General features: G+C 47.6%; 1 protein-coding gene across 9 annotated transcripts in view; it reads left to right on the top strand.

Moving 5' to 3' along the window:
* Positions 1-25360, top strand: part of JADE1 (jade family PHD finger 1) — a 56740-nt gene that overhangs the window by 13410 nt on the left and 17970 nt on the right. For 5 of the 9 annotated variants that reach the window (XM_055404493.2, XM_055404491.2, XM_055404494.2 and 2 more), the window contains exons 2-6: positions 6087-6164; positions 16243-16328; positions 18504-18661; positions 20500-20687; positions 22941-23152. In XM_055404493.2, the coding sequence (XP_055260468.1) occupies positions 6113-6164; positions 16243-16328; positions 18504-18661; positions 20500-20687; positions 22941-23152 (696 nt within the window). In that variant the 5' untranslated portion in view covers positions 6087-6112. Of the gene's footprint in view, positions 1-1032; positions 2252-2902; positions 3099-5714; positions 5872-6086; positions 6165-16242; positions 16329-18503; positions 18662-20499; positions 20688-22940; positions 23153-25360 lie in introns of those variants that run through there. The other 4 variants (XM_088828028.1, XM_088828027.1, XM_088828029.1 and 1 more) reach the window with 3 other exon arrangements.

Here is a 25360-nt window from a genome sequence, read left to right as displayed (position 1 = left end):
CTGACCGAGGGATCGCGCTTAAGTCTCTTTTGACTCCTGCGTTGACGGGTGGGTTCTTTACCACTAGTACCACCTGGGAAGCCCCGTTCATCCACTGCGTTAGTTGTGTATTAAGTGATACACAGAGAAGGATTATGTAGAGGTCTTTGAGTACTTTCTAGAACTTCTTGAGAATGAAATAAATAAGAATGAAAACATACTGGACAAAATTGATACGTTGAATGAAAAAAATAGCCTTTCTGCATATAAACCATAAGCAATTAAAATCACTAGGGTGCAATCCTTAATATAGCTGTAGAGTTTATGGCCTGATAAATGGTCCCTGTTCTACCACAGAATAATTCTAATGACTGGACAGTTCCTCAAATCTGTCTTTTTCCCAGGTGTAGCACTGAATAAACATCCTGAAATTCTTAATCGTCTTACTATTTTGTAAAAGTTCTTTTTTCTGTCCTCCAGGGTCATTTCTCATTCTTTCTTGGCTAGAGTCACATACCAGTCATGCCTCCCTGGGACCACACCCAGGTCACTAAATTTGTTCCCTTGCAAATTCCTGAACCACTTGGGGATGGGTTCCTTCAGCTAAGGGCTGCTCTTAACTTAGTGCCTGCCGATTCCCCACCCTAATTTCAGTCCAAGGAAAACATAAATTTGAAGGTTTTGAGGCAGCTTGCTGCCTCATGTACACATCCCGTGAAAGTGAAAGTGTTAGTTGCTCAATCACGTCTGACTCTTTGCAGCCCTGTGGACTGTAGCCTACCAGGGTCCTCTATACCTGGGATTTCCCAGGCAAGAATGCCAGAGTTGGTTGCCATTTCCTTCTCTGGGAAATCTTCCTGACCCAGGGATTGAACCCAGGTCTTCATAACAGTTATCACACTGCAGCTGCTTATCTAGATATATGCTTATCTAGATGTATCTCCCTCTGGGCCATTCCCTGCCTTGTTCATCATTTCTTTGGCATTTAACTTGATACAGCTTTAATTGAATGAACATGTTAACTAATCCACTGCTTTTTAACCCCTGTGACAGGAGAGGCTGAAGGAGAGCGATCTGCATGCAGGATGTTACCTGTGCTTCCTGCGGAGATGATGCCCTGAGCAGCTACCACATGTGCCTGGTTGTCTCAGCTCATCCTCCCTGTTTCCAAAGGATTGCCACTGGACTGATGCAGCCAGGGTCTTTGGCCAATGACTTCCTCTTATTTGGCCTTTTCCAGGCAGTGTTCAGATTATAATCAGGCTTCCTAGGTAGTCTTTTTGCTTTTTGGGCAAAGTCCCAAATGCCTAATAATTAGTATTTTGTCTACCTAGCTGTTAATGCTTCTCATGGCAAATGGACACTCCAGGCTCCTATAAATTATATCACTTTGAAGCCAGATTTGATGAAATCAGATAGGATGTTAGAAGAGCCCTGTTGAGGACTGGACCCAGAGTTCCGGGGGTGCCTGTTGTAGCTGCCCTTTGAAGTCTTTTTTTTTTTTTTTTTTTTTGTGAAGTTTTGCTCAAGACCCATTTCTATGAAGCCTTTATTTCACATTTCAACCAAGAGAATCTAACTATAACCTTTTAGAGACACACATGTATAAAACATTTGAGTGATGATTCAAGGCAGGAGTTGATTGCGTGTTAAAGAAAATAGTACATTAAAAGGCTGAGTGAAAAAGTTCTAAAAGATGAAAAGGTGAAATGAGTGGTATTGAATGTAAATGGTTTTAATTGGAGTGGTGGATGGTACTTAGTGGTTTTGAGCTGAGCCCTGGAGAAGAGGTGGGATTGGGATGTCTGGGTGAGGAGGAAAGGGAGCAGAGGCTGAGGCTGGAAAGAAGAGGTGTTTTATGATAGAGACCAGACAAGCTGGTTAGGGGGTCTTGATAGGAGAGATGTTTGGGTAGAGCAGAGAGGGGCCAGGTTGTGGAAAACCTGGGTTTCTAGCTGGAGCCATTTGCAGTGTGAAACAGGGAGAGATGGACAGAGGAAATAGCTTGGAGAGGTCACCTCATGGGGTGGATTAGTTTGCTGTAATAATTCCATAAAGAAAGCTGAGCATTGAAGAACTGATGCTTTCGAAATGTGGTGCTGATGAAGACTTGAGAATCCCTTGGACTGCAAGGAGGTCAAACCAGTCAATCCTAAAAGAAATCAACCCTGAATATTCATTGGAAGGACTGATGCTGAAGCTCCAATACTTTGGCCACCTGATGCAAAGAGCTGACTCACTGGAAAAGACCCTGATGCTGGGAAAGATTGAGGTTAGGAGAAGAGGGTGACAGGATGAGATGGTTGGATGGTATCATCGGCTCAATGGACATGAGTTTGAGCAAACTCTGGGAGATAGTGAAGGACAGGGAAGCCTGGCGTGCTGTTGTCTGTGGGGTTGCAAAGAGTTGGATTTAACCTAGTGACAGACAACAACAAAGAGAACTGTGGTCATGGAGAAAGGAAGGCTAGTGCCTAAAGCAGTCTAGGTGTAGGTGGCGAAAGACCTGGTGGGGCAGTGGGGGGACTTGAAAGGATCACATATGAGATGATGAGCCTTTGCAATTGAGCAGAAAGGTAAGGATTGTTGTTGATGTTGCTTAGTCACTTAGTCATGATTCTTTGTGACCACATGGACTTTTGCCCACCATGCTGCTCTGTCCATGGGATTTCCCAGGACAGAATACTGGAGTGGGTTCCCATTTCCTTCTCCAGTGGATCAGGGATCGAACCCACGCCTCGTGCTCGAGCCACCTGGGAAGCCCAAGAAGAGATACATATTAGTAAATAAGTGAGCAAATAGTAAGATTCTATTATTGAAGGCACTGCAGAGAGTAATATGTTGGGTTATATATACATATATATGTTAAGTATATAGTGTTTTTTTTTAAATTTTGATTGCTTTATTAAAATGTTCCTCATAGAATTCTTTATAAAAACATTATGTCCTGAAAAAGTCATTCAACAAATATCAAGACCTTCTATGCATAGGACATTGACGGAAAAAGCAAAGGAATCTGTGTTCCTGATCCTTAAAGTGAAGTCACTCAGTCACGTCCGACTCTTTGTGACCCCATGGACTGTGGCCTACCAGGCTCTTCCATCCATGGGATTTTCCAGGCAAGAATACTGGAGTGGGTTGCCATTTCCTTCTCCTAGTATACAGTGTTTTGCCCAAAATGTGCTGTTGCTTTTTGTTACCTCTTTGTTCTTCAGGACTCAGCTCAGAATCTCACTAGTGCCATTAGCATGTGTTTATCTCGTCTTGTGTTGACCACTGTCAAGCACTCACTGTGTTGAATTCCTGCTGACCAGTCTGTCTCCTCAGCTAGACCAGGAGCTCCCTGAGACCAGACACAGTCTGTGTGCTCCAGCACCTCCTCGTACATTAGACATTCAGATGTTTGTGGGATGCATTATATGCCATTATGTTTTCTTGCTGCTTTCTCTGGAGCGTTGCAAGTAGCCCTTTTAATTGATTATTACTTATCTTACTACCATCTAGATAATAATCAGTGAGTGCCCTAAATGATGCTGAGGGCCCTCTGCTTGCTCTCACTGGTTTTCATTGGACAGATGTTTGCAGCTTACAACCACTGTATTGTGTGTCTTAAAGACAGTAACATGTGCATACTTTGATTTCTTGATGGAGTAAGTAACCCCAGGTGAGACAGCTCAGCCTGATGTCACGGTTTAAGTACCTCAGAACCACAGAGGAGGCGATGCTGGCCTGCCCTCGCCCCGTTACTGTGCAGGTTCCCTGGAGAAGTGCAGCACACATAGCATCTTCACCTCCTTTTACTCGGGCTCTTTCAGGGCTGCTGAGAATGGAGTTCATTAGAAGGGAAATACTATTTTTACTTTTCTTTTACTTGTGTATTTTTGCTTGCAAGTATTTGTGTATTAGGAGCATTATCCATTTTGGCCAGTGCTTGCATTTTGCATATAGTGACTGTTGAAAGTGTGTATTTTCCCTGAGAGCTGTGTAGGAACACTTGGAGGAGAGCATTTTGGTTTAAAAAGATTCCAAACTCTTCTGTTTAGGTAAATGCTAGTTGTCCGAATCAGTGAAGATGCAGCCAACATTTGTTGCCTCATTTCTAGCTGGGGAGGGTTTATGGGCTTTAGCCTCTTTCTCGTCACCGTTCTTAACACCTGCTCATGATAGGGGACTGCATTCTTCTTGCCCTGATGCTTCACACTGTGACTCTTAAGGAATTCCTCTTCAGGAAACACTTTCTTTTTCTTTTTTTCTTATTCTCAAGCTCTCTTGCAATGTAGGATTTAGGGAGCTGAATCTGTTACTGGGAACAAGTGGGTCTTTGCCTTTCTGTTTTCTCCTGGTGCCTCCTGACGGTTTGGAGAGGGGGGGCAAGGGTGCCTTCTAGAAAGTGGGAGGACAGCTCAGCTGTCAGCACCTGGCATTTTGGCAGAGGGTGACAGGGCAGGGAGGATAATCACGTGGGCAGTGGGCCACAGGAGTTTGCCGACTGAGGAACTTTCTCTGGGGTGGGCCTGCCCTAGCTTGCTGGGTGTTAGAGTTACGGGAGAAGAGGCTCTGCAGAAAAGCCAGGGCTGCGGGTGGGGCCGCAGTGGTTGACGCTACCTGTGACCCGGATCAGGACTCGTGTCCTGTCTTCCTCTTGGAAATTCTTTTAATCATCTTTTGAAGAATCATTTGGTAAAAACATACAAACCTTAACTGGTGAGTGTCTCAGAAAGGAAATTTACAGTATGGATTAGGGGCCTGAATGTTTGAAAGAATCATATAGGTCTGTTTTGAAGGTGGGAGCAGATGCATTGTATGGTATGCATTCAGCTTTTCTTGACTTCAGTTTTCCAGTTCCACTTAGAGCGGACCTTTGGGTTTTTATTTCTGGCTTGTAGAGCAGTTTCTGTCTTGTTCTGTTCTAGCATAGTGATGCGCCACATTCTTTCCCCACACGGTTCCTGTGGGGAACTCTCAGAAACTCATCACATTGTGATGGTGGGATTCCCAGGGAGGCAGAGGTTGGGATCTACTTGTCTGAGGGGCTGAGCTGGTAGGGGATGGCTGACCAACCATACTTTGACTGGGAAAGCCCTCCTCCCTCCTCTCTCTTTGGGAATTACCGATCTGGCAGTAATATTTGGGCCCTAAAGATGTCAAGGTGATGAGTAATAATTTTTCGTTTGGAAAAGCTTTTTGGTTTTGTTTAGAAAGCTGCCCTGTCTGAATATAACCTCACGGTCATCTGTAGGAGTTCGGTGGTGGCCATTCAGTCAGTCCACTGCCCTCTCTCTCAGTTCTGTGGAGGCCCGTGACCACCAGCTCCTGGCAGGAGCTGACTGGGTGTCTGCTCAGACCGCTTTCTTCCTTTGGTTGCGTTGGGTTGGACAAGGCCTGTAAGGAGTTGGGGAAAAGGTAGTGAAATTGGATTTTGCCTGCTCACAATGTGACCTTGGGCAGGTCACCTCTTAAACCTTTTAGACCTGAGTTTCCTCCTGAGTAAAGGGGAGGAGTCTGGATAAGAATGAATTGCTGGAGGGGTTGGAGATGACTAGGGTAGGCATTTGCATTCTCAGTGTCCCATTTGTTTTGTTCCTAGAATTCTAGGTATTCAGTTTTTAGGATTCTTTCAGCAGTATTTGCCGGAGCAGCAGTGCTGCCCAGTGCAGTGTAAATATTCACACATCCCGGCATAGCCCCATCCCTAACCGCCCCCCCCCCCGCCCCCGCCAATACACGTGTAAAATATGAATCTGTATGTAGTGAGGAAGCACTGTGCTCATTGCCATGGGTTTTTTTCTGCAGAGCTTGCTGCCAGTCAGCTAAAGAGACTCCCGGAGTAGTTGTAGTGATAATGTCACAGGAGCGAGAGAAGCCTGGCACCTTTGGGAGACCTGCTGATGTGTAATTTCTCCGCCTCTCCCTCTCCTTTTTGAACCTGTTCTGTTAATAACTGCACCTAATTATGTCTCTTTGGTCTTTACTGTTTATAATTCAAATGCTGCTTAAAGCCGATTGTTTGCTTTTCGTGTGCTGTAAATCCTGGGCTGCCATCTGAAGCACAACTTGATGGTTGTGTATTATCATCTTGGGTTAAGTGCTGTCTCATTGCTTTGCAGGCTGCCTGCTGTTTCCCGGGGAGATCATGAAACGAGGTCGCCTTCCCAGCAGCAGTGAGGATTCTGACGACAATGGCAGTAAGTTCTGCTTTGTTGTTCTTGGCGCCTACCAGGGTTTGGGTCCATGTAAAAACAGGATTTTTTAATGTAATGCTTTAAAGAGCTGAGGCGTTTCATGTATCAGGGAGGTTAGAAAAGAGCCAAGGCCTGAGCATCACATCTGAGTGGGATGCTGCAGGTCTTTATCTTCCTGGGTGAGGTCGAATGCAGGCGGCATTCCTCAGGCTTCCTGTTTGTTGTCCAAAGGTGAATAATCCAGTTTCCAGAGTCACTGGTGTGTCTGTTTTTCCTCAACATCATTTACAGCACTTCACAGTTGCTCTTTATGAACAGGGAACTTAATCGAAGCCAGTTAATTATTAACTAGTCCAGCCTGATACAAAGGGAGATTGGGCTGCCTGGTGTGATGCGAAAATATCAAGCACAGGTTTTTAGTAGGTCACGAGTCAGTGCTCTTCAGTGGATTTGAACATGACTGTATTTAATAATACTACTGTCTGCGACTCAGCTCTCTGGCATCCTCATATTTTCACAGTGCAGCTGAGAACCAGAAGTTAGTTGGCTTCCAGGCAGTCAAAATAAATGTCACACAGCGTCTGTGTATTGGGAAGCTCACCGACAACCCAGGGAAGAGTGTCTTTCAGATAACAAGGAAATTTTGAACCTAGCAGCATGCCTGAGCTCTGGCCCATTATCTTATGTTTTGTATTACAGATCAGATTTGGGAAACCTTGAAAGAATGCTTGCTCTGCTGAGTGATGGGAAAGGTTTTGGGCCTGTTTACAAGGAACTCTCTCTTTGACACGTGACTCTCCATCAGAGCTAGATCTTAACAGGACAGTTGGAGATGCCTTTCTTAAGCACTGTGGAAATGAATATGTGTAGACACACATTCAGAGGAGGGAGGGGCCAGGGAAACCTATAGAGTAGATGGAAGTTGAGCAGATCCTGAAGGATGAAATTGTTTTATGCAAACGGTTGTTTTTCTCTGCACCAAGTTTTGGGCAGATTCAGTTAAGTTCAGTTCAGTTGCTCAGTTGTGTCCGACTTTGTGACCCCATGGACTGCAGCACGCCAGGCTTCCCTGTCCATCGCCAACTCCCGGAGTTTACCCAAACTCATGTCCATTGAGTTGGTGATGCCATCCAACCATCTCATCCTCTGTCGTCCCCTTCTCTTCCTGTCTTCAACTTTGCCAGCATCAGGGTCTTTTCCAGTGAGTCAGTTCTTCGCATGATGTGGTCAAAGTATTGGAGTTTCAGCTTCAGCATCAGTCCTTCCAGTGAGTATTCAGGACTGATTTCCTTTAGGATTAACTGGATGGATCTCGTTGCAGTCCACGGGCCTCTCAAGAGTCTTCAACACCACAGTTCAAAAGCATCAATTCTTTGGCACTCAGCTTTCTTTATGGTCCAAGTCTCACATCCATACACCACTACTGGAAAAACCATAGCCTTGACTAGACGTGCCTTTGTTGGCAAAGTAATGTCTCTGCTTTTTAATATGCTGTCTAGGTTGGTCATAATTTTCCTTCCAAGGAGTAAGTGTCTTTTAATTTCATGGCTGCAGTCACCATCTGCAGTGATTTTGGAGCCCAGAAAAATAAAGTCTGCCACTGTTTCCCCATCTATTTGCCATGAAGTGATAGGACCGGGTGCCATGATCTTAGTTTTCTGAATGTTGAGCTTTAAGCCAACTTTTTCACTCTCCTCTTTCACTTTCATGAAGAGGCTCTTTAGTTCTTCTTCACTTTCTGCAATTAAAAACAGCAGAATTAAAAACAGCAAATTAGAAAGCAGGGCTTTGCTGTGGGCAGCCACACAGACAGCCAGCAGAACTATTAGAAACAGAAGAACTCAAACACAGTTTGATTGGAGCTTTGGGTGCAGGCATGGAGCAGCTCAGAGGAGAATTAATTGGTGCTGACGGGAAAGCTGTGACCAGATGGGGAAGGACTGGGACCCTCCCGGACGGACAGTGGGGGCTGACCTTTGGCACGAGACGGGGGTGAACTGGGTGAGGAAAGCAGAGACACAGGAGTGAGCACTCCGGGCGAAGGGCTTGCCTTCTGTTTCAGGGAACTGTGTGAAGGGGCTGTACCCCACCTGTGGGAGCCGTTGGGAATGCCTTCTGAACTTCTTGGTACTTGTTGGTACCTCACTACTTGTTTTCTTTAATATTTACTTAGGCTTTTTACTCCTTGAGGTGAAAAGGAGCTTAGGTATTCCTTTTCTGCACCTCTGGTGCCTGTCAAAGTGTCCTCTGGAGTTGTATGCACTCAGTAAGTGCTTACTGCTTGCTGAGTACAGTGTTGCCCTGCAGCAATTGCAAAAAGAAAACATTGCTTTTTAGGTTCAGAATGAATCAGAAGAAGGGTTCATGAATTACTTCCAGTGCTCGATGAAAGGCCCAGAGAGGCCTCTTCCCCTGCGTTTTGGTTGAGGAGCAGGTCTGTGCTTGCTCTGACTCGGGCCTCTTGTCTACTTTGGGAGGGCTGAGTCACAAAAGGTTCTCCTGGGATGTTCTCTCAGACTTAGACCTGTCTGCTTTCTGGAGTAGAGCTGCCCAATAGAAGGGAAATGTTCTAGTGTAAGTAAGGAACTGAGTTTTAAATTTTTATTTTATCTTAATTAAGATTTATAAAGCTGCATGGCTAGTGATTATCATAGTGGACAGTGTAGTTCTGGACTCTGGCCCAGTCCAGGCCTTGTCAGCTGTCCAGAGGCCCTTCCATTCATCATTGCCGGCGGACATAACGAATCCCACAGCCTTTGTGGCTTAAACAACAGACATTTACTTCTCATGATTCTAGAGGCTGGAAGTCCAAGGTCAAGATGTTGGCAGGTTTGCTTTCTCTTATGGGCTCTCTGCTTGGTTTGCAGACTGACTGTTACCCTCTTACTGAGTCTTCACAGATCTTTCCTCTGAGCATGTGCATCCTTGATGTCTCTGTGTGTTTAAATGTCCTCTTGTGATCCAGTGACATTGGGTTGGGACCCATCATTTTAATCACCATTTTAAAGGCTTCATATCCAAATAATATAATACAGTCACATTCTGAGGTACTGGGGGGTTATGTTTCAACATAAGAAATTTGGGGGGAACACAGTTCAGCCCATAGAAGACCACATGCTTCATCTAAACCTGTTTTTTCACCCAGAGCTCTAGGAGGAAGAAAGGTGTCCAGAGACCCCACCAAAACTGTATCCATCAAGTCACCTTCTTTGTAATGGGCTGGTTTTGTCCTCCAGCTAATATGTTTGTGTCTATGCTGGTCTCCCTGAAGAAAGCAGGGATGGAGGACTAAGGTAGATATTTATAATGTGCTGGAGGGTTAATGTAGGTAGACCACAAAGCTGGTTTTTCTTCTTCCCTCGACCCCACATGGAAATTGAGTGGTGGTGGTAGAGGATGAAGACGATAGCTGCTGATAGAAGGGAGGCAGGCTGGCCTCGTCATGGTTGATCCAGTGGACAGTGTGGTGGTTCTTCGTGGCTGTGCTGCCTGTCTCGGCCTGCTGATTTGGTCGTTAGGGTGGGTGATGGTTGTGCAAACAGCTCTCATTTAGAACCCGGAAAATGCCAGATCATATAGACACAAGCACACATCTATACCATAAACATACTTTCCACCTTCTCTGTCCCGTGTGGGCCTCTGCTGCCAGCCTGCCTGTGTGCGTTGGATACCATCCTCTCATGTAGGCACATGGTGGGTGTGAGTAGGGTGCCTTCTGCCTCTGCACTTAGGTACCCAGAGCTGAGCCTGACCTTAGTTGAGTCTGGGTGCTTGGAAGCCTTGCTCATAACAAGGGCTGTGTCAGTGCAGTGGCCACTCCCCAGCGTTTCCAGCCTGCGTTTCTGACGGAAGTTTGGCAGCAGCTCCCAGCCCAGTGCCTCACATGTCCAAGTGGAGAAGAGACAGCTGCGGACATCAGCCTGGGGGCCCCCACATAGCCATGGCTGGGCCCGGCTGGCCTCTTGGGCCGGAGCCCTTTGCTTTGATTTCTGGCTTGGTCCAGGGGAATAGCGGCATGGTATTTGCAGTTGGGGATGCACAGGCACTTTCCGTGCCATGCAAGCCTGCTCCAGCTGCAGGCATAGCTGTGAAAGCCTTTCTCCAGGTGCCCTGGACTGCCAGCCTTGCAGTTGCATGAAACTGTGTTGGGGTGTTCACGGGCTGGGCTCCTGGGACGGGGTGGCTCAGCCAGTCTTGGAAGTTTAATACCTTGTGCCAGGGCGCAGCCTTGGGAAACAAGCGCTTTATTTCTTCTGAGTCCTTGGGCCTTCGTCTTCAGGGGTTTTGGCAAATGCGACAGTGGGGCCACCAGCTATTTTCAGTGTTTCCATCCAGCCTGAGGGGAGAGGAGAGGAGCTGGAGATTGAATTGGTCATCAGTGGCCAGTGATTTAATCAATCATGCCTATATAATGAAGCCTCCATAAAAGCTTGAAAGCACAGAGCTCAGTGAGCTTTCAGGTGGCGAACCTGCGGTGGCTGGGAAAGAGCGGTGTGCTCTGAGAGGGCTTGGATGCCCCGTGCCCTTTCCCCAGGCCTTGTCCTGTGTATCTGTTTATTGGCTATTGATTCATCCCCTTCAATATCTTTTTAATAATAAAGTGGTTATCTAATGTGGAACATTGGAGAAGGAAATGGCAACCCACTCCAGTGTTCTTGCCTGGAGAATCCCAGGGACGGAGGAGCCTGGTAGGCTGCCGTCTATGGGGCCACACAGAGTCGGACACGACTGAAGTGACTTAGCAGCAGCAGCAGCAGTGTGGAACATGTTTCTTTGAGTTCTGTGAGCTGCTCTAACAAATGACTCGAGGGTCTTGGGAACCTCTGCCAGTCAGAAGCACAGGTAGCAAGCTGGGGATGGTGGTCTTGTGGGACCGAGTCTGTGGAGTCTAGTTCTGTCTCCTTGTCGGAATTGAGTTGAATTCTTGGTCATCCTGCTGGCACCTGACAGTTGCTTGTTAGGATGCGGAAGCTTCCACAAGCGCATACTGGAATTGGGTCTAGGAACCGTTTTTGCCTCATGACCCAAATTCCAGGGCTGTGTTGACCTCCCTGTGGGAAGGTCTGGGGTGAGGCGAGGCCTTACCTGGTCTCCCGGTTTCTACACCTGTGCTGACCCTGAAACACTCCTGTCTTTTCCAGTTACCCAGCCAGGTTCTGCTCCCTCACTTGTGATGACAAAGACGCAGGAAACAGCTGAGTAAAAGTCAACCGACTAATTTTGCACTCAGCAATGCAGGTTGATGAGTGACAAACATGAAGTCATGTGAGGACTTTGGTTTTCTTGGGCGCTCTCCAGTGTACAGATACACAGTGAAGAAAGACCAACGTTTTTAGTGGATGAAACGTACTTTCTGATTTGGACCTTTTGTATTAGTTACATTTTTTAATAACTTGCTTTCACTTTTTTTTTAATTTGACTGTGCTTGGTTTCCTTCACGACAAGTCTTCAGAGGTTTCTCAGTGGTTTCTTTTTTGCATAAAGGTTAATAACTCTGCTTCCGCTTCTATTCCTGTGTGACTGGACCTTTAGTTTACTTCTTTGCCACCATCAGTTGAATCTTGTGACCCTGAGCAGTTGTGTAGGAATTCTTGAAATGTGGGAATTCTGGCTCAAGTACTGCAGAGTGTGTGCTGTGCACATGTCTCCTCTAGGTATGTGGAGATGGTTTTATCCCTTTTCACACCCAGCTTGTGGCTTGTCGACATTGACGGGCAGAGCATCATCTTGGGCTCAAGGAGCAACTAGCACCTGATCTGCTACATGGACTTGGACTTAACAGAAGGGCTGGGTCACTATGAAACATTTGTGTCAGTTGGTTGAGGCCCAGGTATGTTGAAACATTCCTGGGCCGGTGCTCTGAAGTGCAGCCATCAAGCTTTGTGCTTTGGAAGATAAACTGCAGAGCTCACAAGCCATGTTGGGAGGGAAGGGGGTTGGACTGTGGGAGATGTGGGGTCAGGTCCTGGTGGAAAGAGCAGTGGTGTGGGAGTCAGGTCTTCTATCACACAGTGCAGGCAGATAGGAACTGTGTTAAATCTGTTCCCTTCGCTCAGACTGGACATTGCGTAGCACCCCCTGACTGGCACAGGGCTGGCCTCGCCTCTCCAGTCTGCACTGTTGTGACATCGGCTGGCCCTCTGGGCTCCATACTTGCTGGTCCTAAGCATCATATTTTGTTAAGCTGGTTTAACACTCCTAAAGACACCAGCGTGGTGGTTAGGGTCTAGAAGCGGGGTCTGTGGCAGGAGATGCATTTGGTCTGGGGTGAGGCTCTTTCGCAGTTTGCATTTGTGGTGGTGTGAGCACTCCGCCCTCCCGTGCTGCCATTCGCTCTGAACCCTTCATGCGCTGCACCACCTGGAAGGCTTAACACATGAACTACCCAATGTTGGAGGTGTGTGCAGTATGTATCAGATTTACTCTTGAGGTTTTTCCCTTATTTTAGATCTAGGGCAAGACAGCATGACTGTATTTCAAAGGACAGTGTGCAGGCGTGTGCAGACTAGAGCCAGAGAGCAGGGTTAGTAGTGCAGAGCACGCACAGCATCACGCTCATGACGCTGCGACCTGCGAGCCTTTGTCACTTTCATCACCCCCCCTTTCTGTTTTAAGGGACGATGGGGATAATAAAACAAAGTGAGGCTTTATTTTTTGCTAATTCTTCTCCGTGTTTAATAGAGATTAATTGTTGATACATGTCAAGAATTTAAAAGTCACTTGTCAGTAGAGTGGACTTAACTTTAGGTAATAATATCTTGTGTATGGGCAGTAAGTAATTTTAAATGTTACTGCCAAATTTTTAGAGTTCCTAACTCTTCTGAAAGCAACAAGAAAATAAAACAAAAATTTACTTGCCATAGTCTTAGCTTGTCAGTAAATGTCAGCCCTCTGAAAACAAAAACGAAATAAGCATTTAACCCAGCGTAATCTTAGCATATGGCTTTTCAGAACTAATGAATGGCCAATATTTTACTGTAGTGTAAATCGTCTCCTAGTCCTTTCATGTTAGAAATACTTGGATTTTTTTTTTTAACCCAACATACTTAAAAAGTTCTATATCGTAACTTTTTAAAATTAAAAATGAGTGAATTCTTCTGCTTGGATCATGGTCTAGGAGGAAGCGGAGAGAGCGTGGCTGAGGGAAAACTGGTGTGGGGATATCAGGCGTTGCTTGGAGTCTCCTGTGGACTTTGCAGATGGAGGTGTGTTCTGGTCAGGAAGCAGTGGCCCCACCGTGCTGTCTTTAAAGACATTAGTGCTTTATTTTCCGTGACCTCATTTTCCTTGAGCTCAAAAGCCTGTCTTCTAGTAGGTAAAACAGCGGTGCATTCTTAGTGCCTGCCGCCTTCAGTTCTTGAGTTATGGTCCTGAACAGCGGCACTGTAGTTTTGTCCACTTAAAGACATTTTTTTAAAACATTAAGAATCTCCTGTGTGCACAGCACTGACTTAGGTGTACTGTATGTTGTAAATAGTTATTACATAGTTTTAAAGGGAATTAGAGGGAGGAAATTGCCAGCAACAAGTATCTGCTGCTGGACAAGAGAGGGAGGGACCAGCTGCTCCTCACTGTTCAGCAAAGTCTAGGTTCTGTATAGACCACCTGCACAGAGTAAGATGGAGCGTGTTCTTCTCCTTTATTCTGAGTGGATGGCAGAAAATCATCAATTATTTTCTGCTCACACTTAAAAGTGTACACTTTGATACATGTTGACATGTTTATACCCATGAAATCATAAAACTGAAGAGAATCCTTCCCTTTCCTCTTTGCCCAGTTAACCTCTGATCTACTTTCTGTCACTATAGATTAGTTTATATTTTCCAGAGTTTTATATAAATGGAATAATGTGTACTCTTTTTATCTGGCATTTTTCACTCCACATAATTATTCCCACATTCATCCATGTCGTCACGTTATCGACAGCTCATTCTTTTTTAATGCCGGATAGTATTCCATGGTATGGATATGCCGCTATTTGGGTGGTTTCTGGTTTTTGGCTTTATAAGTAAACTAAGAACATTCCTCATGTTGGTGGTAATTTAAGCTTAGCTTTTCCTCCAATCTTGCCCTTTCTGCAGGGTGAGTTTAATATTAATTTTTCTCTTCCTCCTTTTGCATTAGGCAAATTAAAAGGAAGAGAAACAGACTATTTCTGGGTGGACCAGCGTTTCTCTTGGGTAATACAATTAGATGCCAAATTTGTAGCGGTTTTGAATATCTTTTTAAAAACAGGCAACATTTTTCAAGAATGTGAAAGCAGTCCTAGGAAAAGTTTCAAAATGATCACCATTCCTTGGATTGAGTTCTGTGCCAGCTGCACGGAACCTTGAGAATCAGCCTGGAGGTTGTCTCTAACACTTCAGAGAGCGATTCACAGTAGAGGGGCCACCCCTTTCCGCCCTGCATCTCTGCCCCCTCCCTGGGCTCCTGGGCAGTCTGTCCAGAGTCGGCTTGTGCTCTTCCCCTGTCTGGGCTGCTGGAGGATGGGCCCAAGGACCGGAGGGTGCGAGACAGGCCTGTCTAGAGACGTGAGCTGCCCAGCCGCCTTCCTCTCTGGGTTCCTAATTTGGTTTCCGTCTTCTTTTTTCCAATAATGACCAGATTTAGAACTTCCTGCAAGTCAGACTAACCCCAGTATGCCCAGAATATTCCTTTCGGTGTGGGACTGAAACTTTCTTGTTCATTCAAGAGTCTCAGACTGAACCACTCAGTGGGGTTCCCAGTAGGAAGTCTTACAGCGCAGGTGACCCGGTAAGCAAGCCTCAGGACTGGGCATCAGCGGCAGTGCTCTTGCCTGTTGAGGGACGCTTTGCAATCCCCTTAGTCTCCGTCATGGCAAATCTGATGATAGGCTTACATGCAGAACCTATTTCTTTATATCCCCAAGGTCTTAAGGGTGCTTTGATTGTGTCCCTTGTCTCTGAAATGTGTGGAGATAAGAGTTTCCTGTTTGAGTGAAAAGTGATTTTGTTAATAGATTGGCAGTCCCCTTCAGGTTTTAGCTTTTATTTCGGGGGGAGGGAGAGTGGTGTTAATTTATGGGAAATGCTACAGTCTCTTCAACATGGAAGAGAGTTATTAGGAAGTTAGACACCCTGCAGGTAGTTTGTGTGGTTTCGGATCTCAGGCAGTGACACAGCATCCAGAGACAGGAGGCAGTGAGAGGGGTGGAGCTGAGGTGCCGGGCAGCTGAATTCCACTCGGCCATTAATGTGTCCTGAGTGAGGAGAGTTTAGAATGACTCTTGAATAGAAGAAGAAGAAAAACAGGGTTGAATAAATTACTGTAGTGCTGAGTTGACCCACCTCAGGAACACCCTGGGCTTGACTGATGTCTGATCTGAAGGTGAACGTTGACCTGGCACTTGGGAGGGACACGAGTGTGGGAACGCAGGGCTGACAGTCTCCCGGGTGAGACTGTGTTTGTGGATGAGCCCTCCTGGGAAAGGACACTGGGAGCAAGAGGACTCGGACGTTGTGGCACTAAGGAGACGTCGGCGGCCTGGTGGGGCTCCCCGTTTGCATGATTTAGCGGGGAAGGGACAGGATAAGAGCATCATTTTCTGGGAGAGGGGAGCAGGCAATTTTAAAGGTGATTTGTCCACAGCCCCTAGTCTGGCAGGTCGGAGTTTTCCTGTTCTAGGCATTGCTAAGTTCTTGTGTGGAGTCAAAACTTTTTTCCTAATGTTTTGGGGTATGGATTTAGGATATAGCACAATGATGTTAGCGTTTAAAAAGTTCCTGAAAGTTTTTTTTAAAAGCTTCTGGATTTATATTTACCACTGAGAGACTCTGAAGCTCTGAAGAAGTGCAGGCTTATGGATGAAGGCACCACCTGCGTGGTGTCCCCCTGAGAGTGCTGTGACACAGCGGCCCTGACCACTGGGTGTGGAGTGGTTTTGCTGGCTTGCTGTGGGAAGTGAGTGTGTGGTGGGAGTGGAGGAGTTCTTGGGGAGAGGGGAGAGCTTGGCGGGGCACTGGCCGTCCCCTGGGGTGGCACTGAGGGCGCCTTGCTGCGATCGCTCAGTGGTTTGTGTTCCTCTGATTGATTGCTTTTCTTGGGACATTTGTGTCTTTAGGCCTGTCGACGACCTGGTCCCAGAATTCCCGATCCCAGCATGGGAGAAGTTCGTGCTCCAGACCTGAAGATCGGAAGCCTTCAGAGGTAACTTCTGAGTGCTGGCGCGGCTGTGCGTGTGTGCGTGAGTGCCTGTGGTTGGCCCACACCTGGTGGTTGGTATTGATGTCCATGCGTCTTGGGTAAGTTGTGTAACCCCGTCTGTTCCACAGTTTCCAGATCGGTAAGATGGGGATAATACAGCTGTTCACCTTACAGGATCCTTATGCGGATTAAGTGGATTAGTACACAGAGGTAAATTTGCTCAGTAAATGTTCAGTTCAGTTCAGTCGCTCAGTTGTGTCTGACTCTCTGCGACCCCGTGAATCACAGCACGCTGTTATTAATTATATTCTTCAGTATTTTTGACTGAAAAATCCCATGGACAGAAGCCTGGTGGGCTACAGTCCCTGGGGTGCAAAGAGTTGGACACAGCTGAGCGTGCACGCACTGTAGGAAGCTGGTACCTGTGTGAGAGCACCAGTCCCCTGGAACCCCTCCTGGTGTCAGCCCTGAGCAGTGTGGATGGTGCTGGCCTTGGCCCTGACCTGTGTTTTGTTCCAGGTTGTTGCTGCTTTTTTTAAGTTTCTGAGCTGAAGTGACTTCATACTGGAAGTGCTGAGGTTGAGCACTGCTGGGGACCTCTGAGCTCAAGTTTGTTTGAGGGCGTCCTGAGTCTCTAGTGCAGAAAGAGTGCACTAACTGCCTTTTCTCTTCTTGTTGCTTCAGTTTGATTTTTTTTTTCTTCTTTGGCAAATTCCCTTATTTCCTATTGATACTTATCAGACTTAGTTGGAACATGTTTTTAACTAATTTGCTTCCTGAAGATGTAGAGCTGAGACTTGAAAGGACTTCTCTCTTTAGGGGTGGGGAGGGCGTGGCTGACAGTTCACGCCCGCTGGGGCATGGACCCCTGGTCTCACTTGTGCTTTTGTGGAAGGTGCACAGCCAGGTTCTTGCCAGTTCCTGGGACTTCAGTGACATACAGGGGGAAAGTCCAGATCCAGAATAGCAGGCTGGAGACACGCCCTTTTATTCAGACCCTGCCTCAGACCTTGTTATGGTGAAGTTTATTAAAGTTATCACCAGCCTGAAAAGTCACCAGGAAAAACAAATATGGACCTATTAGCAGGCATATAATGTGAACCGTACTTCGCAGCACAAGAAAGAACTCCCTGTCCCAAGAAGAGAGTTCAGCATTGTGACTTGTGTAAACAGAGTGTAGCTTACAGATGCAGGCTCACTTCGTGCCAAATACAACTCGGGGTGGTGCTAATGCCAGGGTCAGCGCTTCCTCATGTAGCGCTGAGACCCGAACGGACTGAGGCGAGGCCCTGGTGGGAAGTCTCCATCAGGAGCAGCAGGCGTGTGGGGGTCCCCTTTGTGGTTGGTCCCCCCTTGACCTGCGATGAGGCATTGAGGTGCTCTCTTGGCAGAGGGTACCTTGGAGTCTTGTGGTCTGCTTTTGGCGGGGGGAGGAGAGGGTGGTAGCTTGCTTTCTTCTTTTTCTCTCCTCTTCCTCTCCTTCCCCGACAAATGCTGCTTTCCTAGCAGAAGTTACACTAGGTGAGGGAGTACAAAACACATTCTTTACAAGCTCATTTCTGCCTGGACTCCACTGGTCTGTCGTTGCTTCTCTCCTAGATTTTTGCAGCCTTTGCTCTGCTTGTCATTGGCCACCCAAAACCTGCCCTTCCAGACACCTCGCCAGAGGCCCTGGTGCCCAGTGGGCAGGAGCCAGGTGGAGGCAGCCTGAGGGTGGGAACAGAAGCCCTGGTGGCCCTGGGTTTTGGGTTGGTGTTGTTACATGGTTAGTGGAGTTCTAGTTCTTAAACATTTACCTGGAAATTGCCCTTGAGTGAAATGACTCCCTCCAGGAGTTTTTTAGTCATGTGTCTTCAGCAGCCTGCTTGCTGAATTGGGAGTCTCTTAGCAGTTTCCCGGGGAGGACCCTGAGGTTCCTGTGTCGTGGTGGCTGGTGCAGACGTGGCCGTCTTGCAGAGCCAGGGGAGGGAGTGAGGGCACTGAGAACTGCTGCCGCTCCCATCCTGAGCATGGCCCAGGGTGTAGGCAGACCCAGGGTTTCCTCACTAGGTCAGACTGGTTCTCTGTTGAAACAGTGACCTGGTTACATGGCAGTACCATGGTTACCCTGCAGCTGCCAGCGCTCTGAAGAAGAATGCAAATACCCAGTGTCAGTGACACTTTTCTCTCCCCGTCCAGGTGTTTAGAACAGACCTGATCACTGCCATGAAGCTCCATGACTCCTACCAGCTGAACCCGGACGAGTACTACGTGCTGGCGGATCCCTGGAGACAGGAGTGGGAGAAAGGGGTCCAGGTGCCAGTGAGCCCTGGGACCATCCCCCAGCCTGTGGCCAGGTAGACGTACCTGGGAGAGGGGCTACCCCTTCCCCAGCAGCGGTCTTACTGCCCTGACAGCCAGCTGGCTGTGGGAAGCAGTGTTGGAGTTAGCAGTAGGGCTTCTGGGGGAGTAAGAAATGTGGTAGGAACACGCCTCGGGTCCAGAGGTGGTGCTGTGGGCCTCCACCTTGGGAAGGTGCTGCTCTCCTCGAGAGGAAGGCAAATTCCAGGACTTCCTGGGAAGTGGGGGGCGGGGGTGGGACACCTGGATGTAGGCACAGTGGCTCCCCCTTCTCTGGAGGCTGCTCTCCTGGGGAGGGGTGTCTGCCTGTCGTCCTACTGGGTCAGCTCCACCTGTGGGTGAGGACGGGGGTGAGCAGTCCTGTCAGGTTAGGGCTATGTGGATGGGACCCTAGAGTCCTCCTTGGATAAACTTTGTCCACATGTTCTTAGAGACTTTCTCTGGATTTTACGTCCAAACCATTATTCCACTGAAAGGTTTTGAGGGTTGGTCTTTGATGACCCGCCTCAGCATGAAGCTGGGCCTGTTTGCACACCTGTCTGAGGCTCCTCCCAGGGAGGGAGCACCCGGCTTCGCAGCTGCCTTGTCGTCAGTCAGCTGCCTGCTTTGCGAAACCATCGCGAGTGTGGACTGAGTTTACCCTCAGCTCTCGCCCCCGTCATGTCCTCAGGCTCTTGAGATGATCGAGTCTGATTACTGGGTTAGGGGTCCCTGGGACACATGTCCCCGTAGGTGTGCAGGATTAAATGACCCTTCCAGGCCGGACTGCCGTCTGGGGAGTGAGTGGAGTGTTCCTGGGCTCTTTAGGAGTCGCCCACCCCTGGGGCACAGCACCACCTAACTGCTCGGCGCTGGCATCCCCAGTCCCAGGCATTCCGAGCCCAGCAAAGGACCAGTAAACACCCACACAGCTTGTGGAAGTTTTCACCTGAAACCCTGCCCTTAGTTGAGTAGGAGGAAAAACTCTCTTAAATTTGCCTATGTCAGTGTCATATATTAATAGATAAAGTCACTCTGGTATTTTAAGGGTGGTGGAAACATGATGGACTCTTTGGCCAGCTGGGTGTTAATGCAAACTGCTGGCGCCCTGAGACCTGGAGGTGGAGGGCCAGTGTGGATGTGAGGGGCTGCTGGGCCGCCGTGGTCTCCAGCCAGCAATGGTTGGACTGTCTCACGTGCCATCTTTGTCCTGAGCGGGTGCTAGGACAGCAGTTCTCCAGGTGTTCACAGGTGGAAGTATGAGGAGCAGAGGGACCTTGTCTTCCTTGTTGGGATGCCCAGTGTGTGTTGGGAGCATCCTGATTCTCAGGCTGCCTGGTAATGGCTGAGGCCTGAGTTTCAGCACCAGAGGTGATGGTTCGCCCCTCGGCTCCCCAGCGCTCCGCTGTCCCCGCTGTCTGTGTGGCTACTCTTGTCTCCTCTGTGTCCCAGAGAACCCTGGGCTGGGTGGTCTCCAGCAGGGGCGGGCAGGCCTGGTTCCTGGAGGGTGATTCAGTCGTTGACCCTTGACACTTAGGGCTGAGCGTGTTCCTGTGTGTGCGCACTGCTGTCAGATGGTGGCAGGCACGCAGGGCCCTGGGAAGCCACATGGGAGAAGCTGGTGGTGACAACTTTGGTAGTTTTGTCACTTGTCATCTAGCTTTATTTTAGGGGCTTTAATGACTCCTACTTTATTTTATTAGCAGTGATGTTAGGGTGTTAACTCTCTTAACCAGGCAGTGACCTGGGGTTTAAGGGTCGGAGGTGGAAGCTCACCTGGGGCCTTCTTGACAGACAGATTTGCTTCCTTGTGGCAGGAAGGGTAACCCGGCTGCCTTGTTTTCTTCTTAACCAGGGTCGTATCAGAAGAGAAATCCCTCATGTTCATCAGGCCCAAGAAATACATTGTCTCGTCAGGCTCCGAGCCCCCGGAGCTGGGCTACGTTGACATCCGCACGCTGGCCGACAGTGTGTGTCGTTACGATCTCAACGACATGGACGCCGCGTGGCTGGAACTGACCAATGAGGAGTTTAAGGAGATGGGTGAGCGACGGTTCTGGTGCCTTGTGTCCGGGATGAGTAGAGGCCTGCTGCTCCGCCTCAGCCCTGCATGTCCGGCTCCGGAGTCCGCGTGTGCTCCCTGGCCGAGTGGCAGGGCCGAGGAGGGCTGTTTCCCACGGGGAGGAGAAGGGCTCCTGGTTCCCACCCTGACCTACGGCCCCGAGCCCGCCACTTCCTTACCTCCAGGAAGCTAAGGAGGCCAAGCTCTTCGGATCCCTTCTTCAGCATTGACCTGCTGTTTCTCACAGTAAACTCCACTCCAGCCAAGCGCACCGTTTGCCAAACACAGCATTTGTGCTTTCACCTCAGCGATTCCCCTGAAGTCTTTTCCGTTAGGTGCTCCTCTTGTCTCTCCAGCTTCCCCGGGGAAGCCCCGCCTGTCTGATCTGACTTCTGCATGTCGGTCAGTTCTTGTGTGTGCAGCGCAGGGCTCCTGAACCTCCTTTGCTTGCATGACTCCTTGTGTCATGACCAGGGTGACACTTGGGTCTTGGCTTACACGCCACTTCTGATTGCTAAGGGTTGCCTGAAGTGTGTGGAGATGGCAAGTCAGTGAGGCCCAGTCTGGTTCCCCGTGAGAGACTGTGAGGATTAATTAGCTTTGTGCCGTAGGTCGAGGTCGGGAAGTGGTGGCACAAGCTCTTTGCAGCCTAGCTTGTGTAAGTATTTATGAAACGGTGAGTGGATCTCAAAGCCCTGCAGGACTGAGACAGTGTCTGTGTGGGTCCCTGAGCCTCGCGTGAGGCCTGGCGCGTGATGGCCGCTGCTGTGCCTGCTGCTCCCCAGCCCCTGAATGGAAAGACCCTGTGGACTGAGCTGGGAGTTTCGACAAAGCTGACTCGCTCCTCGTGGTCCTTGCTTTTAGATATTAGTGGCTAGACTGTTAGGAGGCGACGAGGTTGCTTTATAGAATCTGTTCAGAAGTTTTCTCTTGGAACAGAATACTATGTTTCAGCTTCATAGACTGTGGAAATCCCTGTACTCCACCAGACTGGCTGGGTGTCCTGAATTAAGGCAGAGGGACTGACAGCCAGGGGCTGGATGGTTCAAGGGGTAGTGCTGGGTCTCCGTCAGACGGCGAGGCAGTGCTGAACGCTTTGGCAGGGTAAGTGATGCAGTTGTCTAATATGTACTGAACACATGCTTGAAGACGTTTACCTTGGCTTTCATTGGTTTTTTTAATGGTGAAAATTAATTATAGGGTATAGGGTTGTATTTTCAAAGCCAGTTTTCAAAACTGGTAGGAAGAATTGAGATGAAAGCGTCTGGCCGCACAGAAACGCTCTCATTATTAAATAGGGTTTGAGATGAGAGGTGGCTTCTTTGAATATGTGTTTATTAGGACTTACCACAGTGCCAGCACTATTGTGTTCTTCAAGTTTTTAAAAACTGGAAGTGTCAGTTAGATTTATGGTAATGCATAAGCGTTGTTGTTGGCTCTCATGACATTTCTGTTGTTTCTTAGATGTGTTTTACTATTTTTTACAGCCGTTTTTTCTTTCTTGCGTGAGTGTTTTCATTGTAGGAAGTTTGGAATACATCCACAAATGGAAGAAAATAAAAGAACTTATCCCACCACTAGTTATAACCATGATAACTGCTTGAAGTTTATTTTTGGCCATTTCTTGCATAAGAATTCATTTTATTTGATTCACAAGGAGCTGTCTTTGCTTCAGACATTGCTTGTATTTCTGTCTTTCATGGGTCTGATTAGCTTATGCATCTCAGCTAGTAAATTCAGAGGGTGAGGAGGGATAAACCAGGTAAAAACATTTGAGTATTCACAGTGAAATCTGTTCTCAGCACCATTTTAAGCTGAAAAAAATGGAATGTTTTTTGAAAAATAACCAAGCCTTACTACGTGGTCATGGTTTTGAAGTCTGTTACATGCTAGTTGTTATATGTAACATTGTAATGAAATGATAGTCCAGTGTATTCAATACCTAATACCCTTGAACCCTTTTGGGATTTATCTTTCACTTTTCTGCCTTCCAATGCTGTGTCTTCAGTACCTGACCATAAAGAACAAACTTGTGTGGATGCGTCTTTCTGCCTTTTAATTAAAGATCCTTCCTTGAAAAGGTCAGAGAGACATTTAACAGATAATATTTGGGACACTCAGGATACATTTATTTATAATATTATTTATTCATTGTGAACTCGTTAGTATAACTAATTTTATAACATTTATTCATATGGATTTATCAAAGTAGGTTTGTGGCATTTTTCCTCCAGGAATGCCCGAGTTAGATGAATACACCATGGAGCGGGTCCTGGAGGAATTTGAACAGCGGTGCTATGACAACATGAACCACGCTATAGAGACTGAGGAAGGCCTGGGGATCGAGTATGACGAAGATGTCGTCTGTGACGTCTGCCAGTCTCCTGACGGTGAGGACGGCAACGAGATGGTGTTCTGTGACAAGTGCAACATCTGTGTGCATCAGGTAGGTGGTCAGCGGGGCCCGGGAGGAAGCCACAGACAGGCTCGGGGATTAAGGACATGTGCCCATCTTTTTCTTGCTGCTTTTATAGCCAGGACAGTGGGATCCTGTATTAATTTGCTCTGGCTGCTCTAACAGAGTGTACCACCAGCTGGATGACTTAAAATGACAGAAATTATTGTCTTGCTGCCTGGAGACTGGAAGCCTGAATTCAAGGTGTCGGCAGGGCCACGCTCCCTCTGAAACCACGGAAGAGTCCCTCCTCACCTCTTCTGGCTCCTGGTGGTTTGCTGACAGTCGTTGGTGTTCCTTGGCTTGCAGTTGTGCCCCACCCTGGTCTCCGGCTCTGTCATCGCTCAGAGTCCTTGCTGTGTGTCTCTGTCTTTACGCTTGGCCGCTTCTTGTAGGAAGACCAGTCACAGTGGATGAAGGGCCCTCCCTGCTCCAGTGTGAGCTCATCTTAACTGACTACGTCTGTTTTCTTCTGGGTTAGGATTGACTTTAACAAACTTTTCGGACACAATTCAAGACATCACTTTAGCTGACATCACAATAAACTGAGCCCTTAAATAAGTGGAAAGGGGCCCCTTTTCTTGAACGTTATTTCCTGTCCTCCCTGATGTCAATAGGATGGGCATAGAGTAATTTAAAAAGCTTGGGGAATCTCAGTCTTGACTCTTCTTTCATTTATTTTTTAATACAGTAATAAAGTCATCTGTATTTCTGTGGGGACGTGTGTTCATATAAACTCTTCAATACTATTCTGAGGTACTTGCTTTGAGTTCACCTGTTGACGCTGAGATTTACAACAGTCTTAAAGACTTGTGTGGGATGGTGGCTTGGTGACCTCAGGGGAAGAAAAGTCAAGTTTGTGGTTCTTGGTTGTTTTGTCCTTCTGGCTGCCTCCTGGGGGTCCCTTCTGCCAGAGGACTTCACAGGCTGTGTGACCTTACCCCATCTCATCCTCATGAGACGTGAACCGTAGTCTCCTGCTGATTATGTTATAGCCCATCTTGTAGCCCTGGATTTTCAGATGACCAAAGAGCTTTCCTGGGGATAACGGAGAATTCTCATAGAGGTTTTGTTGTCTCAACATCATGAGCATTGTGGCTACCATTTTGCTCCTTTATTGTTTGTGCTGTTTTACTTGGATGACATTTAGTTTTTTTCCCCCTGCCATTTTTACTCAAACCCTGTTTTATGAATGAGTCAACTGGTGTGAGGGTGGGCTGTTCAGAGTCCCACAGTGGGTTACTGGCAGAGTTGAAACTGGAACTCCAGGGTGGGGGCTGGGGGGGAGGGCTCTAGACACCCCACCCCCTGGCCTGGTCTTCTGTTCTTTTGGCCACACCACATTGTCTCTTAGTATTTTCTCTGGTTCCTTTCTCTTTTGAGATGTTCTTCATGACTTGTCTTTAAGGCATCCTTTGTTAATCTTCTAATTTACTTAGACTTGTTTTTCCAGTAAAAAAAATTACCTGTTCAAATGAGGCTTTTCTCTGGAGTGCCTGATACAGACTTTTTTGGTATTTGAAACCTTAATAGTGTCAGTTCTATAAAAAGTGTGTCTTGTTTTGTTTTTCCAGCCGGCCTGTGTTGACAGAGGCCGACACAGTGCCCCTGGGCTCCGGTCACTTAACTTTGCTGCGCTCTCGTCCTGTGGTTTCCTCTCTGCGTCCTGGACGCTCACTTGCATAGCGGCTGTGTTTTTCCTGTCTGGAGGACTGGAGCTCTGTTACTCTGTCTCTCCACTTCCTGACTCGTAGTTAGTTCATTTAAGGATAAAGTTCTGAACAGTTTGGTGTTTTTAAACGGCTCTGACTGTGCTCCTGGTACCATCACAGTTTCTTTCCCCACTTCTTTAACGTTTGCCTTTTCTTTCTCTGACCCATCTTAATGGCTTTTAGTTGCCTTGAGTTCTGCAGTTATTGCTGTCTTGTGTAATTTGCCATCTTACGTAAAGCAGGCTTTGTTTTGAACATCAGCCAAAGAGACCAAATTCTTTTTTCCATCTAGAAGGTCTCATTTTTCTGCGTCTGTGGTGGCAGTCACCTGGGGTGAGGAGGTGTGGGGGCCAGGTTAGTGGAGTTTGCTTAGCCTGGGGACCCAGACTGCCCCCTGGTTCTGTCTCATGTCCAGAGGTGTCTCACGTGATAGCTTTGGGAGACTCAGCTGCTCGCTCTGTCTCACCTGCATCAGTAAATCAGAGAG

Source organism: Moschus berezovskii, chromosome 19 (genome assembly GCF_049115385.1).
Source record: "Moschus berezovskii isolate FMDL1 chromosome 19, NW_MosBer_1.0, whole genome shotgun sequence".
NCBI lineage: Eukaryota > Metazoa > Chordata > Mammalia > Artiodactyla > Moschidae > Moschus > Moschus berezovskii.
The sequence above is the reverse complement of the archived record's forward strand: the minus strand, read 5'-3'. Positions and strand labels throughout refer to the sequence as shown.